Raw genomic sequence first — 23,144 nt, forward strand, 5'->3', positions numbered from 1 at the left:
AGGATCTTAGTGACTCCCCGCACAGCGCATTATACACGGACAATGCACTTACATGCACCAAGAAGAAGAAGGTGAATTCAGGGGACCTGAGCGGGGAAGTGACACATGCAGGAAATCGGACGCAGGATCTTAGTGACTCCCCGCACAGCGCATTACACACGGACAATGCACTTACATGCACCAGGAAGAAGAAGGTGAACTCCAGGGACCTGAGCGGGGAGCGACACATGCAGGATATCGGGTGCAGGATCTTAGTGACTCCCCGCACAGCGCATTATACACGGACAATGCACCTACATGCACCAGGAAGAAGAAGGTGAACTCCAGGGACCTGAGCGGGGAAATGACACATGCAGGATATCAGGCACACCATCTTAGTGACTCCCCGCACAGCGCATTATACACGGACAATGCACTTACATCCACCAGGAAGAAGAAGGTGAACTTCAGGGACCTGAGCGGGGAAGCGACACATGCAGGATATCGGGCGCAGGATCTTAGTGACTCCCCGCACAGCGCATTATACACGGACAATGCACTTACATGCACCAGGAAGAAGAAGGTGAACTCCAGGGACCTGAGCGGGGAAGCGACACATGCAGGATATCGGGCGCACGATCTTAGTGACTCCCCGCACAGCGCATTATACACGGACAATGCACTTACATGCACCAGGTAGAAGAAGGTGAACTCTGGGGACCTGAGCGGGGAAGTGACACATGCAGGATATCGGGCGCAGGATCTTAGTGACTCCCTGCACAGCGCATTATACACGGACAATACACTTACCACCACCAGGAAGAAGAAGGTGAACTCCAGGGACCTGAGCGGGGAAACGACACATGCAGGATAACGGGCGCAGGATCTTAGTGACTCCCCGCACAGCGCATTATACACGAACAATGCACTTACATGCACCAGGAAGAAGAAGGTGAACTCCGGGGACCTGAGCGGGGAAGCGACACATGCAGGATATCGGGAGCAGGATCTTAGTGACTCCCCGCACAGCGCATTATACACGGACAATGCACTTACATGCACCAGGAAGAAGAAGGTGAACTCCAGGGACCTGAGCGGGGAAGTGACGCATGCAGGATATGGGACGCACAATCCTAGTGAATCGCGCCATAATGCATTATCGTCAGACACTCCGTACTTCGCGAGCTCCTCCGGACAGGGTAAGTATATGTGCCACTGTGTTAGTATTGAATATGCAGTAATCTCCCTAGCTCCCTCTAGTGGCAGCTGCAGAGAGTCAGTATTGTATAATTTGATGTCTATTCAGTTGATTTGGAGCTTCGCATCTTTACTGCAATAAAAATAAATTTAAAAAATGTACCGAAAAGGAGGAGATTCCCATTAGGAGCAGCCGCCATAAAATGTTTAAGTATTTGCCGCAGTTGATCTCGACAACCTTCACCCGAGAGACTGAAGCATGAATATATTCCAGTTAGTGTTTTCTCAATCCCTGTGTTTCTCCGTGACCCTCATGTCGGTGCGCAGTTGTCGTAATAACTGATGCGTAGATTGTAAACATTGACGAGCTCCATCCGAGGAGGGATAACTTTTATGTGTGGTATTTTTGGTGCTTGTGCATTTCTCGGATGGCCGTCTTCATAAAGCCGGGATAAGAGTGGATTTAACAATATAATATTATTTTATGATGTGTCACTTTAAATCGCTCTCGCGTGAAGACTTGACTGCGAAGTATTACTATCCAAAATGGAAATGATCACAGACATGACACGATTTTCTTTTATGGGTCCTACAATAACACTTTATGGCAGCCGTACAAGAAGATGTTTACACCGAAATGTTTGCATTTATATTGATTTCTATCTGAAAATCCACAGTCGGCAGCTACGTCTGCTGTGAGCTTTATGAATATGTCGCCAACATATTCCCTGGCGCAGTACAGTACACAGGCATTCATAGGCCCCCTGCATGACCTCAGCTCATGGCTGTCACCCCTGTGTGGCCCTATAAGTATTACTGCCCCACAATGTCAGTTAATAGTACCCCCACTTGGGTCCCTATGAGTAATAGTACCCCCACTTGGGTCCCTATGAGTAATAGTACTCCCACTTGGGTCCCTAGGAGTAATAGTGTCCTCGATTGTGTCCCTATGAGTAATAGTCTCCCCATTTGTGTCCCTATGAGTAATATTGCCCCCACTTGTGTCCCTATGATTAATAGTCCCCCCACTTGTGTCCCTATGAGTAATAGTCCCCCACTTGTGTCCCTATGAGTAATAGTCCCCCCACTTGTGTCCCTATGATTAATAGTCCCCCCACTTGTGTCCCTATGAGTAATAGTCCCCCCACTTGTGTCCCTATGAGTAATAGTCCCCCCACTTGTGTCCCTATATGAGTAATAGTCTCCCCACTTGTGTCCATAGGAGTAATAGTCCCCCCACTTGTGTCCCTATGAGTAATAGTCCCCCCACTTGTGTCCATAGGAGTAATAGTCCCCCCACTTGTGTCCCTATGATTAATAGTCCCCCCACTTGTGTCCCTATATGAGTAATAGTCTCCCCACTTGTGTCCCTATGAGTAATAGTCCCCCCACTTGTGTCCCTATGAGTAATAGTCCCCCCACTTGTGTCCCTATGAGTAATAGTCTCCCCACTTGTGTCCCTATATGAGTAATAGTCTCCCCACCTGTGTCCCTATATGAGTAATAGTCCCCCCACTTGTGTCCATAGGAGTAATAGTCCCCCCACTTGTGTCCCTATGAGTAATAGTCTCCCCACTTGTGTCCCTATATGAGTAATAGTCTCCCCACTTGTGTCCCTATATGAGTAATAGTCCCCCCACTTGTGTCCATAGGAGTAATAGTCTCCCCACTTGTGTCCCTATGAGTAATAGTCCCCCACTTGTGTCCCTATGAGTAATAGTCCCCCACTTGTGTCCCTATGAGTAATGGTCCCCCCACTTGTGTCCCTATGAGTAATGGTCCCCCCACTTTTTGTCCCTATGTGTAATAGTCTCCCCACTTGTGTCCCTATATGAGTAATAGTCTCCCCACTTGTGTCCCTATGAGTAATAGTCTCCCCACTTGTGTCCCTATGAGTAATAGTCTCCCCACTTGTGTCCCTATGAGTTATGGTGTCCATAGTTAAGTTAGTCTGACTCCATTTGTGCACCAATAAGCAATAGTGTCCCCAAATGTGTACTTATAAGTAATGGTGTCCCCACTTGAGTCCTTTAATAGTGTCCAACAGTGTCCCTATAAGTAATAACATCCCCACAATGTCCCTATAAGTAATATTGTCCCCACATGTGTCCCTATAAGTAATAACATCCCCACAGTTTCCCTATAAGTAATATTGTCCCCACGTGTGTCCCTATAAGTAATATTGTCCCCACGTGTGCCTATAAGTAATAACATCCCCACAATGTACCTATAAGTAATATTGTCCCCACGTGTGTCCCTATAAGTAATATTGTCCCCACGTGTGCCTATAAGTAATATTGTCCCCACGTGTGCCTATAAGTAATATTGTCCCCACGTGTGCCTATAAGTAATATTGTCCCCACGTGTGTCCCTATAAGTAATAACATCCCCACAATGTCCCTATAAGTAATATTGTCCCCACGTGTGACTATAAGTGGGGAGCAGATATCCCTATGAAGGAGGCATCACACTGATGTATACTCGCTCTATACGTCTGGGGGGGGGAAAGGCCTGTAATTGGGAAGGTAGCGGGGTATATAATAAGAATGCACATGGTGGCGCGCTATTACCTGATACATGATGTCTTCTCTTACAGGTGGAGGGGTTATGGGCGCATCCGGAAGAAATGCAGCTTTAACCGCTTTACAAGATCTCAAGCTCCGGGCTTAATATCCCGGAAATTTCTAGATTCTCTTGTTACATTGACAAATAAAAGTAAATGCTCTAATATCATGTGATGTTTTCCTGTTTTGCCTTTTACCTATTTGCAGGTAACATTTCTCACCATTTACAGACCTAGATCTAAGGGGGTCCACATAGTCCGCTGGTGTACCATAGAAGGGAACGCAGCATTGCACAATTCCTCTGTTATTCCTCCTGAAAATGTTCTGATTCTGGTGTGGTTCTTGTGTGTTTGGAGTCTGGTAATGGAAAATGAGAATGGAAATCGGAATTGTGAGGAATTTAACCCTGTATTATTTATGCAGATCAGTTTGTTTCTCATAAAGGAAAATGGAAATGCAATTTTTTTTAGGCTACATTCACAGACCTGTGACGCCATACGGCAGAGTACTGAAAGAGTGCACCACTTTTTTTGGATCTTTAACATGGGCCGTGCGACTTTGCATGATAAATGTGGCGCACGGTCCAGAAACTTGTGTCGTGTTAAGGATAGTGCAGCCGCGACACAAGACTGTCACGTGCGACACAAATGTGGTGCGGACACTTCTTAAAGGGAACCTACCACCACGAATCTACCTAGAAATGGACGGGACGTGAGGATAGACCTGTTTAGAGCTAATCCTCACGTCCCCGCTATTTTTTTAAAACTTTAATACCCTAATATGTAAATTTTCTTAAGAGGCTACTGGGACGTGGAGTAGGCGGATATGAGGCTACACGTCGCGGCTACTCCACACCCCATTTGCCTCTTTTATCCTCCTACCCTGACATGTTTGTTGCACAGCTTCTCGTAGCTGCGCACCCTCATCCGGGAAGCCGGCGTTCTGCGCATGCTCAGAACGGCCGGCCCGCCGCTGCACGGCCACTGCTCCGAAGCTGGAGCTACTGCGCATGAGCAGATCTAAGGCTTCTCGGACGAGGGCACGCAACTACGGGGAGCTGCACGCCTAAGATGTCAGGGTAGGAGGAGAAAGGAGGCTACTGGGGCGTGGAGTAGCCGCGACGTGTAGCCTCATGTCCGGCTACTCCACGTCCCAGTAACCGCTTAAGAAAAGCGGTTAAAATTACCGCTAAAAAGGGCTATCCTCATGTCCCATACATCCACCTACCACCTGCTCTACCTTTATAGTGGTAGGTTCCCTTTAAATACCTGTGCTAGCGGTTTACACTAGAAAGAATGTGCAATGTCCAACAGAAAATTGGTGCAGGGTCCTTAGTAAATGAGCCCCAGAGTTTACATTTTAGAACGCAAAATCAAAAATCATTCTTCTTCTGCCACAGGACGATGTGTTGTAGTAACCACACAGAGCAGTTTGTGTTGTATCTATGGACCGTGTAACAATGAGCTGTCACTATGTCACCTCTGACGTGTCGGCACAAATGTCATTTCCTGACTTCGTGACTTTGTTTCCAACACATTTTGGGTTATAATCAAATGATAGAACTCATGTTGGGTTTTCTAACATAGTGATGCGGATAAAAAAAAACCTTCCCATGTCATGTGATGCCGGAGCACAGCCCGTTATATCCCTGGTCATGTGATGTCACACAGGAGCACAGCTCGTTATATCCCTGGTCATGTGATGTCACACAGGAGCACAGCTCATTATATCCCTGGTCATGTGATGTCACACAGGAGCACAGCTCGTTATATCCCTGGTCATGTGATGTCACACAGGTGCACAGCTCGTTATATCCCTGGTCATGTGATGTCACACAGGTGCACAGCTCGTTATATCCCTGGTCATGTGATGTCACACAGGTGCACGGCTTGTTATATCCCTGGTCATGTGATGTCACACAGGTGCACGGCTCGTTATATCCCTGGTCATGTGATGTCACACAGGTGCACAGCTCGTTATATCCCTGGTCATGTGATGTCACACAGGTGCACGGCTTGTTATATCCCTGGTCATGTGATGTCACACAGGTGCACGGCTCGTTATATCCCTGGTCATGTGATGTCACACAGGAGCACAGCTCGTTATATCCCTGGTCATGTGATGTCACACAGGAGCACAGCTCGTTATATCCCTGGTCATGTGATGTCACACAGGTGCACAGCTCGTTATATCCCTGGTCATGTGATGTCACACAGGTGCACAGCTCGTTATATCCCTGGTCATGTGATGTCACACAGGTGCACGGCTTGTTATATCCCTGGTCATGTGATGTCACACAGGTGCACGGCTCGTTATATCCCTGGTCATGTGATGTCACACAGGAGCACAGCTCGTTATATCCCTGGTCATGTGATGTCACACAGGAGCACAGCTCGTTATATCCCTGGTCATGTGATGTCACACAGGTGCACGGCTCGTTAAATCCCTGGACATGTGATGTCACACAGGTGCACGGCTCGTTATATCACATGCCTGGTCATGTGATGTCACAGAGGTGCACGGCTCGTTATATCCCTGGTCATGTGATGTCACACAGGTGCACGGCTCGTTATATCCCTGGTCATGTGATGTCACACAGGTGCACAACTTGTTATATCCCTGGTCATGTGATGTCCCACAGGTGCACAACTTGTTATATCCCTGGTCATGTGATGTCACACAGGTGCACGGCTCATTATATCACAGAGAGTAATTGGACAAGCTGTGCACCTATGTGACATTACATGACCAGGAACCAGTATTTATCAGGTTCATTGATCACATGACCACTCTGCCGCCCCATGCTGTGATTGGCTGAATGTGTCATGTGAGCCCTTTTTCTTTACTCTACATCCCCTTTAATCAGGGCGGTCCTGATGTCACTTATGAAACGTTATTCTTTCCTTCCACAAATCGATGTGATTCCATTACACTAAACTGTTTGTAGAAGGATTCTGTAGATAATGCGGTTTACAACTCCATTAATTCCTGTCTATGACTGCAACGTGTTTGAGTCTTCACGATTTCCTGATTTCTTCCTGAGCTGCTTCTGATTGGCTGATAAACTTTACAGAACTTCACTATTTGCATTGTGTGCGTCAGCAGCGTGTGACATGTATGTTATTATCCGTGTCTTAAAGGGGCATGTAAAACCCCTGGGAGATTGGGTGGGAGGATACTCACTCACCCAATGGGTCGCTCCAATACTTCCATTTTTAGGCCTGACCCCCCACAACTTCCAGCCAGGTGATGGGTCCAGTTTTGGCCTATATGTGTCCACCTTGGATCATGAGACGTCAGTTTTCCAGAGGATCTCACTTCCTTTGTTGTGCCATGGCCCAAGGAGGCCACCCATTGGCTGTCCGATTTCGCGTTCTGTTGCGTCACAACTAGTGGTCACATGACCTTGTTGTTTTGCCCTGCACATAAAAGGAAGCAATGTCCTGTGGTCTGAGGAGTCCACTGATTGGGCAAATGATGCACTGTAAACCCATAAAGCCACTTCCTGAGGCTCGGGGCCCCAGCGTGTACGGAGCAGACTGGAAGGTCAACGTAACAGGTTAATAGGGTTACACGACCCAATCTATTCTTACCGTCAATTGCTCATCTCTACATCCCCTTGGGGGCGCGTTCACACGTTGCGTTTCGGTTGCGTTTTCATTGCGTTTAAAACGCATATACAACAGCTGATGTGAGGTAATTTGCCTAATTACATTACCGTTTATGTTTGTTAACGCAATGTTAACACATATGTTAACAAAACGCATACGTTAACGCGTTGTTAACACATGTGTTAACATCGTGTTTACGATGCGTTTTGTAAACAGAAATGTTAATAGTGATGTAATTAGGCAAATCACATCTCCTCAGCTGTTGTATATGCGCAATGAATTAAAACGCAGGTGAAAACATAACCTGTGAACGCGCCCTTAAGGAGCTACTTTCAGCAGATGTGAAACTATTTTAAGGGACATACACCAGATTTTACCTGCTCAGCCCGCAGGCTGTATAAGCTGGGGGGCTGCAGGACTGGCCGTGCTCTTCTCCTTTAAGGGGCACGATCCCTCCTGCTCTCCCCCTCCCCTTTCCTCCGATGGTAAATTTTCATTGGTGGCCAGTGAGTTCCGCTGGCCACTGGGGGGCATCGGGCCAGGATATTTATTCTTGAGCGCGGAGCTAGCCAGCCTCTTTGACTGCTCCGCGCTCAAGAGATCCCACCCACCCTCCCTATGTTAATATGGTATTTATTGGTTTTTGTTAATTTTTTATGCTTTGATCTTTGTTATTGCGTTATTTCATGTTTGTTGTTGGTAGTCACAGCTTGGCCTGTGGTGGAATCTTGACCCTCTCGGCGGTTAGTTAAATCACCTGACGGAACAACTAGGACATGCCCCCGCGGAGGCGGGGCCAGGCATGCAAGGTGAAGTTAGGGTAAGGGTCAGGGTTCTTCCCACAGGTCATTAAATCTGTTATGTAAATAATAAAGCTGTGGCCGACCCCCTGTTTTTTATCCCAAGAGTTGTAGTTGTGTTGGTTTTTTGGGAAAGGGGGAGTGGGGTACACTTTGGTTGGGTAGCGTTAATACGGTCAGTCCTATTAAACCCCTATCTCCCGCATGTCGGGTCATTTCTAGAATTCCCTCTTTTACATATAATAATCTCCTCCAAAGTCATGTGAATAAGAGCTGAGAAGAGTCACTTTTTTCCTGAGATGAGTCGCTTTTAGAAGCGGAAGGATTAGAGTAGCTCTGGTGCTATATTACCTAGATACGAGCTGCTGGTGACACTGTAAAGATAAGACTCTCATCTTTAAGATCCCATCAGGCTTGTGGTTCTGTGAGCTACAGAACCATTGACACAGGCAGTTAAAGACAATTAGCTACAGGAGGACAAGTCTAGAGAGGACATTTCTTATCCTACCAGATGGGACTAGTAGTTTAATGGGGTAAAATCAGGTTCCCTTTAATTAAATACCACTTTAAGCAGAGTGGAGGAATCAGCTTCCAGTGTGAATAGCTCCCATTGAGCCCTGTATTCCCTGCGGCTGTCACTAGGGGCCCCTGGACCCGCCCCAGTAGTCATCACAGGGGCCAAACACAATAACGCGGGAGGCGGAACACGTGTGGACGAGGGAGGAGGCTTAAGGGGCGGGGGGTGTGACAGGGGCGGGGCATGTAGTGGACTATGTTCTACGGCGGGTGGGCGGGGCTAGTGGAGTGGGCCGGTTTTAGGAGGATGTGGGCAGGGCGTGACGCCGCAGCTTGGTATGTGGTGGGCGTGGTTTGTGACAGGAGCCGGGCGGGGGCGGAGCTCCGGGGTCTGGGAGCGGAAGGCGGAGGTAGCGCGGTACAGAGAGCCGGGAGTGGGTGATGAGAGCGCGGAGGGGCCGCCTGCTGGAGGACCGGAGCCGGGGGGTCACCAGGTGGGTGCCCGGGCCTGGATGTGGTTATGATGTGGGGGCCGGGCGGGGTGCAGCCCCCTGTGTGTGGGAGCGGGCGGGGCGGGGGAGCTGCGCCCTCTGATCACTCACACGAGCTGGGAGAGGCTCGCACTAGGATACAAGTTGTGCTTTCACCGCGAGAACTACATCTCCCAGCATGCCCTTCCCTCGTGCAGCGCTGTGAGGCATGCTGGGAGTTGTAGTTTTCTCTACAACTGGAGAACAGGCCATGCTGGGAGTTATAGTCCCCCCAAAATCATGGAAGCTGCATCCTCTCTACAGGTGGAGTGGGCGTGACGGGGCATGCTGGGAGTTGTAGTTTGGCCACTGATAACAGGGCATCCTGGGAGTTGTAGTACTGTCACATCACGTCTAATGTTCAGATGTTTCACCACTTTAGCCAAATATCTGATGCTAAAAGTTAAAACAACCTAAAAACCCGGGCCGCCTGCCGAAAAATATCAACATTGTATGAGATTTTTTATTTTTAAAATAAAATATTCCAGTCGTGGGCGATTAACGCAACATTTCTGGGTCACGTGATCGAAATCCTGTTTCCTGCAACCTGTCGCTCTGCTAATGTGTAAAACTAAAAGTCCCAGGATACATGGATTTCAAAGGCATGCTGGGAGTTGTAGTTCCACACTATACTGGGAGTTATAGTTCCGCCATACAGGGTGTTCTGCGTTTCTGGGAGTAGTAGAGAATCGACGGGTGCAGGGGCGGAGGTGGCACAATGGCATTTTGTAGTTTTGCAATAGGTAAAGAATGCCTAAGTGCATGCTGGGAGTAGTAGTTTCACAATAACTAGTAACGATGAGTGGCTGGGGCTTGCTGGGAGTAGTAGTTTCACAATAACTAGTGACAACGACTAACGGGGACATGCTGGGAGTAGTAGTTTCACAATAACTAGTGACAACGACTAACGGGGACATGCTGGGAGTAGTAGTTTCACAATAACTAGTGACAACGACTAACGGGGACATGCTGGGAGTAGTAGTTGCACAATTACTAGGACAGTGACCGGCTGGGGCATGCTGGGAGTAGTAGTTTCACAATAACTAGTGACGATGAGTGGCTGGGGCATGCTGGGACTAGTAGTTTCACAATAACTAGTGACGATGAGTGGCTGGGGCATGCTGGGAGTAGTAGTTTCACAATAACTAGTGACAAAGACTAACGGGGACATGCTGGGAGTAGTAGTTTCACAATAACTAGTGACAAAGACTAACGGGGACATGCTGGGAGTAGTAGTTTCACAATAACTAGTGACAAAGACTAACGGGGACATGCTGGGAGTAGTAGTTTCACAATAACTAGTGACAACAACTAACGGGGACATGCTGGGAGTAGTAGTTGCACAATAACTAGGACAGTGACCGGCTGGGGCATGCTGGGAGTTGATGCAAAGTTTACAATGTTGTGTCTACTGTTGTGTCGCTGTTATGAAACTACAAGTCCCAGCATGCATCTGCCACAGTGCAAGGCATGCTGGGAGCTGTAGTTTCATGATAACTATTGACAGCAAATGACAGGGCATGGTGGGAGTTGTAGTTACACTATAACTAGGGACAGGCACATAGTTTGCAATGTTGTGTCTACAACCTGTCGCTGTCATGAAACTACAAGTCCCAGCATGCACCGCCCACTGCCGCAGCGCAAGGCATGCTGGGAGCTGTAGCTTTGCAGAGCAGCAGATTGTAACGAAAACTTAAGAAAACAAAAAAATTTCAGATCTGGTGATAGGACGCCTTGTTGACACTGGGAAAGGTTTGTGTACTTTGGCGCCTGTCATAGTGGCGCGGCGGCGGCGGCTCCGTGACTTGTGCAGCAGGTTGGTCGCAGTCACGCCTCATCTATTTCTTAGCTATTAAAGGGATTTTCAGAGATTTTGGGAAAAATACAAAATGCTTTGTCATAAAAATGGAAAAAAAAAAAAAAACATTTACAATTTTTTTGAGTACATGATCACTGAGCCAGTCTTCTGTCACCACTGAGAAGAGGGAGCGGCTCAGTGATCATGTACACCTTTTCATGGTCCCACACTGGAGAGGTCGGGGACCCTCGGAAAGGTCCTGCATGTGTTTTTATACCCCTTTAACTTTTCTCTTTTTGGACCTTTTTGCGAGTGGAAGTGTCATGTCATGTAATTGGCTGCGCTCGACTAGGGCAACATGACCTTTAAAAACAAACAAAAACACGCAGTACGTTTTTTTTATCTGGTGCTCTCCCCCATACATTTTCTCCGGATAGTAATTGTGAATAATCCTAGTTTCGCTGGAGTCGTACACTTCACTAGTAAAAGCAGAGTACGAAGTGTTCTGAAGAAATGATGGGGGATTCCAACAATGAACCTTTAAGCCTGTGAGGTTATGTTTTTGGGGTGTTGCTGGTATTAGTGGGAGTGTGGGAAATGGCAACGGTGTACACCCTCGTGTCTGTAGTGACCTTAATTGTCGGGAAACCCCTTTAAAGTGGAATGAACCTTTGTATCTACACGGACAGATGCGGATATAAGGGGGTTTTTAGGATTTTTATGTGAGGCGGTAACAGCAAAACTACCCTTTGGCCTAGTAATGCGAACTCTGTTTTTATTGTTTAGATCCTTAAAGGGGGTTTCCTGTGAATAAAAATAATATTGAAAAGGGTCCTCCTGGGAGCGAGCTGAGATTTTTAGGAAACATTAGAGGGCGATAGGCGTGTAACTGCGTGAAGGCGGGGCCTACCTTCACTTGGAATCAGTCAAGGCCCCATTAATCTTTTCTGTGGGGTCACTGGAAACTCTCTTTGGGTTCTGTCACACTTTAGCGTTTTGTGGCCTACACATGTTTGAAATGCGTATGTAAACGGGCCGAGGCCCTTAGGCGCCGGCCTAAGGCTGCGGTCACACGTGGCTTTTTGAACCTGTTTTTGGCACGTTTTTTAGCAGTCCATCAAAAAAAGCATCCGTTTTTGATCAGTTTTAATTAAGATAATTGGTAAAACCTGTCAAAAACTGATGCGTTTTTTAACGAACTGCTTAAAAACGGGCCAAAAACTGGTTCAAAACGCCACGAGTGACTGCAGCCTCAGGGTGCTGATAAATGTAACAATTTGGCGTGCCATGGGCTGATCACGTATATATTTCTATGGAAACGTGATTGGTAACCAGCACCCCTGTATTTATACAATACGAGACACCGGGTGCTAGTTATCGATCGCATGTGTTTCCACAGAAATGCAATCAGGCCGTGGCACTCCCCCTGCGCTGTGATTCAGTCTCTAAACGAAGTAAAATCCCTGTGTGACAGCACCCATAGGGTGCAGTCACTCAGTCTCACGTCACATCTGACGCACGCGTTGCAAAATGTATTGCGACCGCTGAGGAGAGATTTGCCTGATTAAACTGCTGTTAACACTTGCATTTATAAACCGCATCTGTTAACACTTGTGTTAACATTGTATTAACAAACACACACATGTTAACGCAATGTCTACTTATCTTCTGTAGGCCACGTGACTTGTCAGGGATTGACCCTTTGTTAGAATCCATCGGCCATTTTGTATTTTTTACCTCAGAAAACAAATTCCATGCTCCGATTTCTTGCTCTTCGAAGGTCGGAAAAATGACGTTCACTAACGTACGTTCACTAGAATATAAGTGAACAATGGGTTATCTGGTGAGCAGTGACCTAAGGGTATTGTCAAAACGCTAATATTTATGTATTTTATCAACGCTCGGAAATGGCGGGACAAATCGGTGACGTGTTTACGACCAGCGGCGGCACCTGGAATACAATGCGCGGTCTGTGGTGTCTGTACATTATGTCAGTAGCTGACCTGATAAAGTTTTTTGTAAATGGCCCCATATACCGCAGGAACTTGTTATGGAGGATGTTCAGGAGAGGCCTAGAGAGCAAAAATATTACAGGTTATGGGGGAAAAGGACTTTTATGCCCCCCAGGCTCATTTGCATACAGTCCTTCATCCTGGTAGTAGATGTCCTCTAACATTTGTGTTTACAAAATGCAACCGTTAACATATTCATAAACACTGTGTCAGCAGCCGCAAATGTTAACATCAATTTAATTAGCTGAATCTCTGGAACGCATGTGTTAAACGCAACGAGCGATTTGCCCTCATGGAACGCAGAAAGAGAGAAGGAAATTGTGGTGTGTAGCGAATTTACATGTCCTACGCCACAACCCTTAAGTCATCCCTCATCCTGCTGCCCACCCACACTGTGTAGTGTCTCCTGTCAGTGTACAGTGCCCCGCCCCTTTATAGCGTCTACCTAATACGAACTAGCTACTAATAATACCCCCCCCCCCCCATCCTTTAGCCCCCTCTTCTCCTAGCATCAGCCTCCTTGGTAAATATTGTGTAGTTGTCCACAATTGAAAAACATGGCCGCTTGGCACATTTGAAAAAAAATAAATCCCACCAAAGGTTAGATAGTGGTGATGTAACCAAGGACGATTCATTTCTATACAGCTGAGCTGCAATACCAGTGAGAACCATGGTCAGGTGCTGGCGCTGTTCTGCATAGAAAACGGCCATGTTGCTGCTGGACAACCCCTTTAAGAATGTCCACACGACTTTCTGTTGTAAACCCTTTTAATACATCTGCCCGCATTGTGCACAGTTTTGGTCACCAGAGCGTAAACCTTAGAGGGAATGGGAAGAGTGTCCATGATAATAGAGGGAATGGGAAGAGTGTCCATGATAATAGAGGGTATGGGAAGAGTGTCCATGATAATAGAGGGTATGGGAAGAGTGTCCATGATAATAGAGGGTATGGGAAGAGTGTCCATGATAATAGAGGGTATGGGAAGAGTGTCCATGATAATAGAGGGTATGGGAAGAGTGTCCATGATAATAGAGGTTATGGGTGGATTAGAGCGCAAGGACAGGAAGAATTGGCAGTGTAATTACCATGTACGGACAAGTGCAGATGCTCCAAATCCTCTCCCTGCAGAGCAAAGTTGCAGAAGCTGAGGGTCCGCGTTATAAGCGCACACCGAGGGCGAGACCAAGAGCCCAGCAGCCGCGTGGTGGGATACGCAGCGGAGTGGATATGCTGCGGTGGCTTGCTCAGTGCTGTCTCGGGTTCCGCCCGCTGAGCCCCGGAGCTGAGAGCCGCCAAGCTAGACGGCTCCTACCAGCAGCCGCGGCTGCACCCACGTGTTGCTGGGGCTGGAGGACACAGTCCGACCTGCACCAAACTGGCAGCGCCGAAGCAGCATCTGGTTGGACGCTGGATGCCGGGGACCAGTGGCTCACAGCGTGGCGGCCAGCTCGGGCCTCACACTTGGGGGCTGTTACCTTCTTGGACCTACTGCATATGTGACAATGCTCCTGAGGTACCTCTCCAGGACGTGCACCTGATGAAACTATCTGCCCACAATTATGTCCGCGAGCCCCTGGTGTATTCCCAGAGCGATGCTGCCCTGCTTTGGAAGAGGTATCCATGATGAGACCAGTACTCAAGCCAATGACACTGGGTGACATCGGAGCGCTGGCTGGGTGCGATAGAGTGCCCGTATCTGGCTGCACACTGCACCTAAACCTGCTGCTGAGATGTCGTTTCCAGTACTAGCAAAAAGTCCAACAGCAATCCCCCCTCCCCTCTCCCCTCATACCCTAATTCTCGGACCCCTTCCCCATGTAACTAGAAATTGTTAATGTTATGTGTCTAGCTACCAGTGTATTGGTGCTGGAAGTGGAACATTGTACAGTGCTCAGGTGGTTGTCTTATATGGCTGCCGACACCACTGATCAGCGGCCAGTGACCATGAAGAGTGCGATGTATGTGTATACGTATGTCTGTAACTATGGAACCAGCATCATGTGTAAACTTGTCTACTTTGTGTCCCTCTGTTTGTATAGCATTGATTATAATGTAATGTCTGTAATTGTAATTGTACCCCGAAATGTCACCGCTAAGCCTGTGCACTGTTGCACGGGATCAATAAAGTTATATTATTATTATTATTTACGGTAACAGCAGTGACATCATGGACCGCGTTTTCACAGGGGAACATGGGGGACCTGCTGGATGTTTTGCTTGAAAGCAAAAATATCAAAAGTTTTGGGACCTGGATTGTTGGAAATAGGAGGTTAAGCCGGTGGCTTCCTGACTTCCTGGTTTGGGATTTTCCTCCCACTAAGGTGGCCCCAGGTTTATAGGTTGGACTTGATGGATGGACACGGACCTTCTGGTGCAGTTTCTGTCGCCCTCATGTTCTGTATAAAGTAGTCCATGTATCTGCTGTTCTCTTATCATGTAGTATTACGTTATTGTTGCTCGCTCTTCATGCCAAGCATCTTACTCCGAGCTGAGAATTTCCAGCGTGAGTCACCGCCAGTAATGGCTACAGTGCATATTCCTGATATCCGTACTGGGATTGCACTGAGGAGTCGGATGAAGGTACAGATGTGTTGTGAAGCTGTACACGTGAGCCGGCTCATCTCTGCCTCTTAGATCATAGCTCAGATATCTGCTCAGGTGGAGTTTTTGGCATGTACAGTATAGGAAACCTGAAATGTGTAATTCCAGACGATACCACCTCAAAAAAACTAAATGTAACTATACATTAGACATTGAATTGGAATCCTACCTGCACAGACACAGACATGCTTGTGTGGGACTGACGTAGAGCAGGTGGAAATTTTAGGGGACTTAAAAGGGTTGGCCACTTATACCAAACTTTAATGGTAAGTATAAGACACTTGTTAAAGTTTGCTGTTCATCATCGGGAGCTGTGGATCACATGACCCCCGAGCAGCAGGACTCAAGACTTCCTGTGACCTAGTGTGTCCTGCTGGCTCTGGTGGATGGAGGAGGCCATGAAAGTCTTTACTTTCTGCATCCCAGGTGATGACCATTCCCATGTCAGTGGCCGGAGGGGTATGCGGTTGTATGCATTTGCCAGAAGCCATTAGGATAGGGGACTTCACAGGAAGTCCTGAGTCCTGCTTCAAGGGAACCTGTCAGGGCATTTTGGAACACTAAACCTGTATTTGATTTGGGGTCCTAAAATAACCAGACAGGTCCTTTTTAACTTTACCTTTAACAGGGTAAGTAGAATATGGCCTAATATGTAGTCAGATTTAGTTTATTGAGATGAGGGTCGCTTTAAGGTTCTAGATGCTAGTGAAGATCCCCCTGGTCTATATTTTAGGGCTATTGGCTGCCCTATAGAAGGGTCTCTCTCTACGTACATAAAGATGAATGGCTTCCATGGTACGTTTACCACAAAGTAGTCGGTACTGGTAACAAGGTGACCCTCGCCGAAAACGAATATGTCACGGTGGGTTCCTTTTGGGATGGATTTACCCTATAGTATATGGCTGGCTGAGTGAGGGCCCCCATACAGAACCACGTTTTACTAGCGGACCATTCCATTGATTGGTCTCCTAAAGGTGGGTCAGAATTATGATCAGTGGGAGGGTCCGCACTGTGGACCCCTCTACAATGGACACCTGTTCTTATTGAAGCAAAGTCTGAGTTCCCTATTTGCGTCCTTGCGCGATCTTTTGTCACTTTTGGATCGAAATAGATTTTCATTGCAAAACTTGGCTTTTGTTCCCATGTCACAAAGCGCCTGAAAATTGCTTTAGAAACCGCTAAAGAAAAACATTTTGGCGACAAAGAAGTTTCGGTCACAATGACCTGCCATATCTCCCCTTTAATTGATCCCCCCTCCCAACTCCCCCAGTACACGGCAGTCCTGTTCTGTGCTGCTCATGGCCCTCTCCTAAATTACTGATGTGAATGACTGAAGAAGGTAAATCCATAATTTAGCCGGATTTTTTGATCCAGATTCTGTGTGGGGGATCCTAACATAGATGTGAACCTCGCTCGTACATGTTCCAAACTTGTTGCTGTAGGAACGTTCAGTGATTGTAGCGATTCCACGTTGCTACATTGTATGCATAATACATTGACACTGTAATTGCGCGGTGCATTATTCAGCTCTTTGCCAGACTCGCTCGGAGGTCTTTGAAGCTTTGCATTAGTCACACGGAGTCCGTGATGTGGGAGTGCGCTGCGTTCCTGAGGCTCCGGGTATGAGCTACTTTGCATTACTGTCTCCTTGGTACATAAAAAGTCAAAGGGAACCTGTCATCAGAAATTGGCCTAATAAACTATTACCAGTATATTGCCCCAGGCAGACCAGTTCCCTACACTGTACTGAGGTCGAAACAACGCTGTCTACAGTTGGGAGTCAGTTCCTTCTGGAATAGATAGACTTGTTTGGTTTTAATCCTGCATCTTGTCATAAGTCCTCTTGAAGGTCATGCTTGATGTCAAGGGAGCTGCCTTACAAGGTAGCTAAGAGGCGTGGTATTCCTTATCCCACCCTGAAAAACTTTGCATATTTTCCTAGCAGCCATTGTAAAGCAGCCAAACAGCTTCTAGATTGTTTATTTCATAGCCCAGCTTGGTGGCATCATCCGAAAAATTAACTTTGAAGTGAGATGTAAATTGGTTTTATGAAGTCAAGCTCTCCCTGCCTCTGAACACCTCCTCTTCTGTAATTGACATCATGTGCCGGACTTCAGGAGATCTGGTCAATGGTGTCCCTGGACCCAGGACCATCAATTACAGTGAAGGGGGTGTTCTGAGGTGAGGAGAGCTTGACTTCAGTGTTAACAGACATCTATCACCAGATCAAAGATTGTAAACCAGACACACCAACATACATGTGTGCGCCCCCTCTGGCAGGATCTGCCGTTCTTTTAGCTTCTTATGCCCTAGTTTTTAAGAAAAAAGGCTTTTAAAATTATGCAAATGAGCCTGAGGTACTCCAAGCTCCATGGAACTTGGAGCCCCTCTGGCTCATTTGCATAATTTTTAAAGCCCCTTTTCCTTAAAAACAAGGGCATAGAAAGCTAAAAGAACGGCAGATCCTGCCAGAGGGGGAGCACACCATTTCACTTCAAAGTTGATTTTCTGGATGATGCCACCGCACCAGGCCATGAAAGAAACCTCATCTAGAAGATGCTCAGCTGCTCGACAACAAACTGCTAGTGGTTTATTAGTCTAGTTTCTGCTGACAGGTTCCCTTTAAGTAACATGTTTGATCAGTGAATATAAGTGTTTAGCGGTGACATCATGGCCTGCGCTACGTGTGTGTCTGCGCTTCTCTTAAAGGTGCCAATGTGTGGACTGTGTGGTCAGTACAATGTGATAACGAGATTCCAGTAGAGATTTACCAGGACTTGGCGTCATGCACCCCCAGCCAATCAATAAAACCTAGAACATGTCGGCCAAGCACAGACCCAGTACTTGACCTGTTTTTTTTCTGGGAGAAAATCCGGGTCCAATATCTTCTGTCCCCTGGCCCTTAGAGGGACACAGTGATCAGATTTACCCCATTAAACTACTGGCTAGATAGGGCGTGAAATGTCCTTTGTAGAATTTTTTCTTTTATGTGAAATCTCACCCGTTTCCTTTTTTTAAGTAAATGCGCAGAGAAGAGTCACATTTGTAAGTTTAGAGGCTTCAGTCTAGAGACATGCTTGATAAGTGTCATATTAAAGATGAAAATCCCCTCTTTTAAATTGCGTCAGGCTTGTGATTTCTGTGAGCTAAAGAACCAGAAATACAGGCAATTAGACAAGAAATGGAGTTTTTTCAGCAGCTGGTGTTCCCAACTATTTCTCCAGCTGGTTGCATCTCCGGTTGTGTAGATCATAGAATCCCAATGATATCTGAAAGATGAGATTCTTATCTTTAATATGACACCAGCAGCACTCATCTGAAGTGACACTTTCCATGTAGCCTCTAAACTTGACTCCTCTTAGCCAAAACTGACTCTTCTCTGGTCATTTTCACATGACTTTAAATAATTTTTTTTTATAGGGTAAAGGGTGAGATTTCACATAAAAGAGGGAATTCTAGAAAGGACATTTCATCCCCTACCGAGGGTGGGTAATAATTTAATGTGGTAAAATCTGGTGACTGTCCCCATTAAAGGGGTTATCGGGGATAAAAGTTGTGCTTTGTATATGTGCCCCAGGGGTTATAGGAACAACATACAAGCTATACGCACCTCTCTCGGGTGCTCTGATTCAGCTGCAGGAGGTAGCGGGTGCGCACTATTGACTTGGATGGCACAGAGCACTGACTACAAGTGAACATGGCACATATTGGGGCTTATTTACTAAGTGTCCGTGGCTGCAATCTTGTTGGATTTTCCGAAGTTTTCGGGATTTGCGCTGCTTTGACCGGTATTTAGAAGGGGATTGTGTCGCATGCGATTGGGTTTTGGCGCAGCTGCGCTGCTTTCATGTGACAGAAATAGGGGGCGGGCCATCGGACGATCCGACGAATTCGGGTTGAATGTGGGATTTAACATTCAAATGGTGTCCTATCCAATGCACTTACATACACCAGGAAGAAGAAGGTGAACTCCTGGGACCTGAGCAGGGAAGCGACACATGCAGGATATTGGGCGCAGGATCTTAGTGACTCCCCGCACAGCGCATTATACACGGACAATGCACTTACATGCACCAGGAAGAAAAAGGTGAACTCCAGGGACCTGAGCGGGGAAGCGTCACATGCAGGATATCGGGCGCACGATCTTAGTGACTCCCTGCACAGCGCATTATACACGGACAATGCACTTACATGCACCAGGAAGAAGAAGGTGAACTCCTGGGACCTGAGCGGGGAAGCGACACATGCAGGATATCGGGCGCAGAATCTTAGTGACTCCCTGCACAGCGCATTATACACAGACAATGCACTTACATGCACCAGGAAGAAGAAGGTGAACTCCTGGGACCTGAGCGGGGAAGCGACACATGCAGGATATCAGGTGCAGGATCTTAGTGACTCCCCGCACAGCGCATTATACACGGACAATGCACTTACATGCACCAGGAAGAAGAATGTGAACTCCGGGGACCTGAGCGGGGAAGCGACACATGCAGGATATCAGGCGCAGGATCTTAGTGACTCCCCGCACAGCGCATTATACACGGACAATGCACTTACATGCACCAGGAAGAAGAAGGTGAACTCCGGGGACCTGAGCGGGGAAGCGACTCATGCAGGATATCGGGCGCACAATCTTAGTGACTCCGTGCACAGCGCATTATACACGGACAATGCACTTACATGCACCAGGAAGAAAAAGGTGAACTCCAGGGACCTGAGCGGGGAAGCGACACATGCAGGATATCGGGCACAGGATCTTAGTGACTCCCCGCACAGCGCATTATACACGGACAATGCACTTACATGCACCAGGAAGAAGAAGGTGAACTCCTGGGACCTGAGCGGGGAAGCGACACATGTAGGATATCGGGCGCACAATCTTAGTGACTCCCCGCACAGCGCATTATACACGGACAATGCACTTACATGCACCAGGAAGAAGATGGTGAACTCCAGGGACCTGAGCGGGGAAGTGACACATGCAGGATATCGGGCGCAGGATCTCAGTGACTCCCCGCACAGCGCATTATACACGGACAATGCACTTACATGCACCAGGAAGTAGAAGGTGAACTCCTGGGACCTGAGCGGGGAAGCGACACATGTAGGATATCGGGCGCAGGATCTTAGTGACTCCCTGCACAGCGCATTATACACGGACAATGCACTTACATGCACCAGGAAGAAGAAGGTGAACTCCGGGGACCTGAGCGGGGAAGCGACACATGCAGGATATCGGGGCACGATCTTAGTGAATAGCGGCACAGGGCATTATACACGGACAATGCACTTACATGCACCAGGAAGAAGAAGGTGAACTCCGGGGACCTGAGCGGGGAAGCGACACATGCAGGATATCGGGCGCAGGATCTTAGTGACTCCCCGCACAGCGCATTATACACGGACAATGCACTTACATGCACCAGGAAGAAGAAGGTGAACTCCGGGGACCTGAGCGGGGAAGCGACACATGCAGGATATCAGGGGCAGGATCTTAGTGACTCCCCGCACAGCACATTATACATGGACAATGCACTTACATGCACCAGGAAGAAGAAGGTGAACTCCGGGGACCTGAGCAGGGAAGCGACACATGCAGGATATCGGGCGCACGATCTTAGTGACTCCCCGCACAGCGCATTATACACGGACAATGCACTTACATGCACCAGGAAGAAGAAGGTGAACTCCGGGGACCTGAGCGGGGAAGTGACACATGCAGGATATCGGGGCACGATCTTAGTGAATAGCGGCACAGGGCATTATACACGGACAATGCACTTACATGCACCAGGAAGAAGAAGGTGAACTCTGGGGACCTGAGCGGGGAAGCGGCACATGCAGGATATCGGGGCACGATCTTAGTGACTCCCTGCACAGCGCATTATACACGGACAATGCACTTACATGCACCAGGAAGAAGAAGGTGAACTCCGGGGACCTGAGCGGGGAAGCGACACATGCAGGATATCGGGCGCACGATCTTAGTGACTCCCCGCACAGGGCATTATACACGGACAATGCACTTACATGCACCAGGAAGAAGAAGGTGAACTCCGGGGACCTGAGCGGGGAAGTGACACATGCAGGATATCGGGTGCAGGATCTTAGTGACTCCCCCACAGCGCATTATACACGGACAATGCACTTACATGCACTAGGAAGAAGAAGGTGAACTCCAGGGACCTGAGCGGGGAAGCGACACATGCAGGATATGGGGCGCAGGATCTTAGTGACTCCCCGCACAGCGCATTATACACGGACAATGCACTTACATGCACCAGGAGGAAGAAGGTGAACTCCGGGAACCTGAGCGGGGAAGCGGCACATGCAGGATATCGGGGCACGATCTTAGTGACTCCCTGCACAGCGCATTATACACGGACAATGCACTTACATGCACCAGGAAGAAGAAGGTGAACTCCGGGGACCTGAGCGGGGAAGCGACACATGCAGGATATCGGGGCACGATCTTAGTGAATAGCGGCACAGGGCATTATACATGGACAATGCACTTACATGCACCAGGTAGAAAATCCTACATTTCAACATGCAAATAAGCCCGACACGTCCTTTGCAGACCTTGAGCCATTCTTGTAGATTTGCGCTCTTGCGGACTTGTGAGTGCAGCTCAGCACTGTGACCTGTACAGTATTTCTATAGCTCAGCGTGTGGTTTGAAGCTGTCACGATGATTGTCCTTGGCCCCGGTGAATTATGGTCCATCCTTGGCCTCCGCACTCACTGCAGATTGTTTTGGGAAACGACATCAGAAGGAGACCGCTTCCTTGAAGACGTCCAGGATTGGATTTCGGCGGCCGAGCAGCTGCTCACACGTCTGAGCTCAGCGCGGGTAACACAAGTGTCTCTTCAGAGGTGTAAAGCCACCAACATTCGTGACGTGGCGGCTTCTAGATTTGTTATAGTAAATACTGGTATCGCCACGGCAGCGACGTTTTCGTTTCTTAGAACCTTGTTGCGTGCGGCGATCATCTGTTATTTATGAATACATTGACAATTGGGCGTTACCATTCCTGCATGTCACAGCGACTCGTGATGTAACTCACTGATGCATTCTGCATCGCAAAAACGGATTTCATATTAAACGCTCAGGACTCGCTTTTTTGTGACTATTCTCCCCCAGATGACCTGCACCACGGGGAATCTCCTAGAGATATTCCGAGACTTTTAGATATTTTGGGGGTGATGACAGTTTTGGTATTTAAATGTCAGTACTTTTTTTTTTTTTGTTATTCTTTTAATATACCTCTGCCGTATGTGTGTGTCACATGTCGCTGTCCTCTCCTTCTTCATTGCTTATTTTGGTTGTATTTACCATAGTAACGGCATGTGAAGGCCTCTTCATGTTACATTGTCCGTCTCTCTAATGTATAGACTGGGAAAGCTCCGATCTCTGCTGAAGACACTTGCCCATTATTATGGGATGCCCCAACACAGGGCAGTTCTGCCACATTCCTATAATGCCGCTACAAGAGTCTCCCGGGCTTCCAGGACTTCTGCTTAGTGATTGTG

At 47.8% G+C, this 23,144-nt stretch overlaps 2 protein-coding genes across 2 annotated transcripts in view; both read left to right on the plus strand.

The window, feature by feature from the left end:
* The window catches only part of PYROXD2 (pyridine nucleotide-disulphide oxidoreductase domain 2), an 83,218-nt gene extending 79,309 nt beyond the window's left edge, over positions 1–3,909 (plus strand). The window contains exon 16 of the mRNA XM_072129918.1: positions 3,773–3,909. Within this exon, the coding sequence (XP_071986019.1) occupies positions 3,773–3,846 (74 nt within the window). The 3' untranslated portion in view covers positions 3,847–3,909. The remainder of the gene's footprint in view (positions 1–3,772) is intronic.
* A 5,135-nt stretch (positions 3,910–9,044) lies between these two features.
* Positions 9,045–23,144, plus strand: part of LOC140106745 (uncharacterized) — an 84,353-nt gene continuing 70,253 nt past the window's right edge. The window contains exon 1 of the mRNA XM_072131364.1: positions 9,045–9,161. The gene's annotated coding sequence lies outside the window, so the exon portion shown is untranslated. The remainder of the gene's footprint in view (positions 9,162–23,144) is intronic.

The sequence above is a fragment of the Engystomops pustulosus genome, chromosome 11 (assembly GCF_040894005.1).
Source record: "Engystomops pustulosus chromosome 11, aEngPut4.maternal, whole genome shotgun sequence".
NCBI lineage: Eukaryota > Metazoa > Chordata > Amphibia > Anura > Leptodactylidae > Engystomops > Engystomops pustulosus.